At 50.3% G+C, this 5,992-nt stretch overlaps 1 protein-coding gene across 1 annotated transcript in view; it reads left to right on the plus strand.

Moving 5' to 3' along the window:
- Nucleotides 1-3: 3 nt before the first annotated feature.
- Nucleotides 4-5,992, plus strand: part of LOC102035560 (cytochrome P450 1A4-like) — a gene marked incomplete at its 5' end in the record, with an annotated part of 7,565 nt that continues 1,576 nt past the window's right edge. The window contains 5 exons of the mRNA XM_014306475.2: nucleotides 4-711; nucleotides 1,669-1,795; nucleotides 2,020-2,109; nucleotides 2,188-2,311; nucleotides 2,712-2,798. Of these exons, the coding sequence (XP_014161950.1) occupies nucleotides 4-711; nucleotides 1,669-1,795; nucleotides 2,020-2,109; nucleotides 2,188-2,311; nucleotides 2,712-2,798 (1,136 nt within the window). The remainder of the gene's footprint in view (nucleotides 712-1,668; nucleotides 1,796-2,019; nucleotides 2,110-2,187; nucleotides 2,312-2,711; nucleotides 2,799-5,992) is intronic.

Consider the following 5,992-nt stretch of genomic DNA (forward strand, 5'->3'; position numbering starts at 1 on the left):
CGGCCGCCGGGCCCGCGGGGCTATCCCGTGCTGGGGAACGTGCTGGAGCTGCGCACGGACACGCACCTGGCGCTGACGCGGCTGAGCCGGCGCTACGGGGACGTGATGGAGGTGCGCATCGGGACACGGCCCGTGCTGGTGCTCAGCGGGCTGGACACCATCCGCCAAGCCCTGGTCAAGCAAGGAGAGGACTTCATGGGCCGCCCCGACCTGCCGAGCTTCCACTACATCTCCAACGGGCAGAGCCTGGCGTTCAGCCCCGACTCCGGGGAGGTGTGGAAAGCGCGCAGGAAGCTGGCCCAGAGCGCCCTGAAGAGCTTCTCCATCGCGCCCAGCCCCACGTCGTCCTGCAGCTGCCTGCTGGAGGAGCACGTCTCCAAGGAGGCCGAGTACCTGGTCACCAAGTTCCTGCAGCTGATGGAGGAGGACAAGAGGTTTGACCTTAACCAGTGCCTGGTGGTGTCGGTGGCCAACGTCATCTGTGCCATGTGCTTCGGCAAGCGCTACGAGCACGAGGACCAGGAGCTGCTCAGCGTGGTGAACCTGGGCAATGAGTTTGGGGAGGTGGCTGGTAGTGGCCACCCCGCAGACTTCATCCCCGTTCTCCGCTACCTGCCCAGCCGCACCATGGAGGTTTTCAAGGACATCAACCGGCGCTTCAACGCCTTCGTGCAGAAAATTGTGCAGGAGCATTACAGCACCTTTAATAAGGTAAGGGCTCACATGCATTGGATGTGGGTGGAGATGCCTGCAAGTGTCCCCTGCTGCTGGTTTTTGGCTTCCTTTTTTTTGCCTCTCTCAAGTTTGGGATTGAAGGTACTTGAGATGATAGCTCACTTTCAGGCTCAGTTGTTTATTATTTATTATCCATGTTACAGTCTCACAGCAGTGAGTTCTGCAGTCTTTCATTAACAAGGCACAAAATTATTAACTGTCTCTTGTTACAAGGTATTTTAAGGCTAAACTACCCAATTACAAAATTACCAATTAAAAAATACCACCCAAACCCATTAAATAGAATGAAGAAGGTAAAGAAGAACAACCAGCCTCCACTCTAAAACCTCCATCTTGCTCTATATTTATTACTATATTCTAAACCCCCAAACCCAATGTTTTCCACCCTGTGACATTACACACTTCTAATCAGCTACACACTCATAATCCCAGTGCTACCAATGAATTTTGGAAGCCTTCTCCACAGCCTCAGGTCAAATGCAGTGCTCTCCTGGGAGTCAGTCTCTCCGCACAGAAAGTCTGAAATTATCAGCATCCAGAACTCCCTTTCTCACCCAGCAAAGCCCCTTGGAGGCCTCTGAGCTGCAGTGAGTCCCCCCCCACAAGCCATTTGAGGCAGGTTTCCCCATCCCTGTGCGTCCATTGTGTCCCTGAGCCACTTCTCCAGGTGACACTGGCAGAATCAGAGGACACAGACTCAAGCAGCACCAAGGGAAATTTAGGTTGGATATTAGGAAGAAGTTTTTTACAGAAAAGGTGATAAAGCTCTGGAATGGCTGCCCAGGAGGTGGTGGAGTCACCATCTCTGGGTATGTTTAACAAAGCCTGGATGTGGCACTGGGTGCCAGGGTTTAGTTGAGGTGTTGAGGCTGGGTTGGATTGATGGTCTTGAAGGTCTCTTCCAACCTGGTCATTCTGTGGATTCTTCCCCAGGAGCACATCCGGGACATCACGGACTCGCTGATCGGGCACTGCCAGGAGAACAGCACCGGGGAGGACACCCGCGTGCAGCTCTCCAATGAGAAGATCATCCACATCGTCAACGACCTCTTTGGGGCAGGTGGGAACGTTTCTGAGGGCACCATCGGATCTTTGGGACACGAGGCTGGGTGGGGACATGGAGCTCCTGGGTGGACATGTTGGCCACCTTTGGGTATGTGGAGCTGCTGTTGGGTGTCTTCCTGAGCACTTTTTAGGGGAACAAACATCTGGAGTGATGGAATCTGAAACATCCACTCGCCTGTCCACTTGTGGTCTCTAAATGCCTCCTCCACACCCATCCAGGCTTTGACACTGTGGCAACTGCCCTGTCCTGGAGCCTCATGTACGTTGCCTTGTACCCCGATGTCCAGAAGAAGATCCATGAAGAGCTGGGTGAGTCCATGCCCCACACCCCTCTGGGGCTCTCTGTGCTCAGCCCTGGAGCTGACCCTGTCCTGACCCCCTCCCCAGACCGCACCATCGGGCGGGAGCGGCGGCCGCGGCTGTCGGACCGGGGCACGCTGCCCTACACGGAAGCCTTCATCCTGGAGATGTTCAGGCATTCCTCCTTCCTGCCCTTCACCATCCCACACAGGTACGGGCTGGAGCGGCCAACACCTTCTTTGGGGTTTTTGATCCCTGTGAGGGGGAAAATATTCCAGCTTGTTGCCCTTCTGGGGCTGGATCCTTTGATTTGAGGGTGGTTTCATCCCACAAACCTTTGCTGGCAGAGCACACCTGGGCTTGTATTTTCTTTCCTGCATTGGGAGGAACCATCACAACCCATCTGGAATGAGCTGTGAAGTGAAAGTGGAATTTTTGTGCTGGAGGAAAGTGAAGCCAAGACTCTTAAACCTCCCGAATACAATCTGGGGTATTTCCTAGCCAGTCCTAAGGGCACAAATAGGGCTTTGAAGATGAAACCCCTGCAGGACTTGCTGGGCTTTGGCTTGTCAGGAGCTGTGGGTCTCCTCTAACTCCTCTGTTCCCTTCAGCACAACAAAAGCAACAGTGTTGAATGGCTACTACATCCCCAAGGACACCTGTGTGTTCGTCAACCAGTGGCAAGTGAACCACGATGAGTGAGTATCCCAAACCCTCCCAGCTCTTCCAGGCTGCTCTGGCTGCTCTTGACATTCAGATCATGCTCATCCTCATGCCAAAAAACAACTGGATTGTGTACAAAAAGGCAGATTGGGCCAAAAATGGTGTGGGTTTGATGCTGAGCCCAGCCTTGGCTCTGCTGGGCATGGAGCTGGTCCAGCTTGGTTGGCCCCCTGTTCAGCAGCTCCCCAGCATCAGGGATTACATAATTGATGTGCTGCTCAGGCTGCTGGGTAGTCAGGAATCAGAAAATCCTGCTGCCAAGCAGATCCTGTGATCTGAGCTCTGGATGTGCTCCATGGGAATTGCTCACTCCTCTTTTTAAGGGAGAAAAATGTGGTGATGTCACCCTGTTAAAGTCCACGGGCTCGTGTTGTGGTTGCTGATAATCAACTTTGGGAATGATGGGGGGACTGGGAAGCAGAGCCCCATCCTGCCCCTCCACTGCTTCCCAGCAGAAACATTCCAGCAGGGAGTCAGCTAAGGCTTGATACAGGAGGGGGTTCCCAGATGGGGTGTTTTGGATCAAAGCTCAAGATGTTTGTATCCAAACACTCCACCCAAGAGGCCAGAAACTTTCTGATATCCCTCCTGCTCCTCCCTGAGTGTGGGAGAGGAGTGCTGTCCTTAGGGCAGAGAGGATTCCACGTATCCCAGCAGAAATTCCCAGCTGAGACACTGTTGAATCCCACCTGGCACCTCCCAGCAGCTGCACTGGGACAGATTGGGAAGTTCTGCTGAGAGTATTCAACACAGGAAACCCTCCTAGTGCCCATTTTCCCTGTTTGAAGGGCTGCTGGCTGATCCCAGTGCTGAAGCTGCAGGTTCTCTGGCTGCTGGGATTAAATGGATGGAATTAAATCCATCTCTGGTGTCTGCCTGGGCAAACACAGCCTGAGCCTGGAATAGAGGTTTCAATGTGCTGAGCTGATGGAGTCTGACACGAGTTGGTGCTGTAGATCAGGGCCAGAGGTTGCCAAGGGTGCTTTTGGGTGGTGCAGTGAGGCAATGCTGCAAAGCTCCTCTGTGCAAGGAGAGGTTTTGGTCACTGACCCCATTGCAGGGGATCAGAACTGTCACAGTGCCCGAGGGCTGGAACCCTCTGCTCTGGAGCTGGGATCTGGGACACCTCAGAGCCCCTTGCAGGGCCTCCAGGAGAGCTGGAGAGAGACTGGGGACAAGGAATGGAAGGACAGGAAACAGGGAATGGCTTCCCACTGCCAGAGGGCAGGGATGGATGGGATATTGGGAAGGAATTCCTCCTTGGGAGGGTGGGCAGGCCCTGGCACAGGAGAAGCTGTGGCTGCCCCTGGATCCCTGGCAGTGTCCAAGGCCAGGCTGGATGATGTATGTCTCTACAAGCCAGGTCTCATAAACTCTTGGAGATCTATATCACACCCGAGATAGCTCAGCTAGCTTAGAAGGCATAAAATGAGCACGATGGCTCATTTTAAAACTTTTCTGGAAACAGAGAAGTTTTAATAAAAGGCAAAATAACAAAACTCTTTACAGAGAAAAACCAAGCCAGGTGCAAGAGGTTCTTGCCCCTGGTAAAACACCCCACAAAAGCAATTAGTTTCTTTGTTCTCTTCTTTTTCTAGTAAGTTGCTTAGGTGGGACTTTTTGGCTCCTGGCCAATTGGCTACCCTTAAATTTGAGGTGAAGCTCCCCAGGTCCTATGAGGTGTCTTCTTTGCTAATTTAGGAGTGAAAGTTCTGGGCTTTTTTTCCTTTTTAAGGAGACTAAGGATAGTTTGGTCACTCTGTCAACAGAGGGCACATTCCTATAGCTGGACAGGGCTTGGAACACCCTGGGATGGTGGAGGGTGGCCCTGCCATGGCAGCGGTGGCACTGGATGAGCTGTTATGTGACCCTGTTACAAATGAATATTTCAATTTGATAATTAAGGAAATTTATTAAATAATCTAAGTATAAATTTGGAAAAAGCTACAAGCAATTTGACTCTGAGCCAGGCGATCAGAGTTGGGGAACCCAGGATTTGGCTTCTATTGTACCCAAGTCCTTGTGGGTCTCCAAATGTCATTTCTAAGGGATTTGTTTTATAGAGTCTTTTGGGCTCTGGAAGGGGCCATTCTTTAGCATATTTTAGCATATTATTGTAGTTTTTTCTTTCTTGCTGCCACGTTTCCCAGAACTGGCGGATAATTGCTGAAATTTTTCAGGTGGAAATCTTCTGGGATAAACTTCTGGCATTCAATATTGTCGTATTGATGATGCCTATCAAATGCCTCCTGCTGGGGTCTTGTCAGATGACAAAATCCCTTGAAATATACATCTCTGGAGACAGTGTCCTCCTGGTGTTGGAATCTCCATTCTTATCAATTAGCCTATTACTGCTTGTTGCCCAGCATTGGCTTTAGTGCACAAAATGCTGTGGTTTTAATTTCTGTTAGCACAAATTATATTATACATATTATACATATTATACATATATTTGTCTTGGTTTGGAAAGACAGGTGTCTGCTAAGGAAGGCAAGAGCCTCCTCTGAAATGGAAAATGTAAACCCTCCCCACCCCTCCATATTGTTATAAATTTTAAATAAAGGAGCTCTTAGGCAAAAAATATGGAGCATGAAATAACAGTTCTTTAATAGGGAAGGAAATAAAAGGATAAAATACACAATGCAGTACACCAGAACAACACTGACAGGGTCAGAACACAACCTGACACCCTGTGGGTCAGGGTGCTGGCAGCAGTCCCATTGGAATTGTGGCTGCAGCCCTCCTGCAGTGTCAGTGTGGTTCTGCTGGAGCAGGGATCCTGTAGAAAAGGGTGTATTCTTCCTCTGAAGATGCAGTGGAAGAGCCAGCTGTTCCTCTGGGAAATCCAGTGGAGAAGCTGTGTTCCAGAATCTCCAGATTCTATCCAGATAGGAATGCTTGGCGCCTCCCTCTGGGTGGAGCATCTCCCAATAGGATGCTGTAGTTCTTATCAGCCATGCAGTGACATTGAATAGCCTCTTATCAGCAAATGTGTCCTCTGAGGGAGGAGTGGGTGTGGAAGAGATAAGGACAACTGCCCACTTAACAGAAGAGTACTGCCATCCATCTGGCAAATAGAATACATCTTGCTTTGCAATCTGGAAAAAGATATTATATTTATTATATAATATATATAATATTGTGTTATGTTACATTTTATTATAATATA

This window comes from Geospiza fortis, unplaced genomic scaffold (assembly GCF_000277835.1).
Source record: "Geospiza fortis unplaced genomic scaffold, GeoFor_1.0 scaffold171, whole genome shotgun sequence".
Lineage (NCBI taxonomy): Eukaryota > Metazoa > Chordata > Aves > Passeriformes > Thraupidae > Geospiza > Geospiza fortis.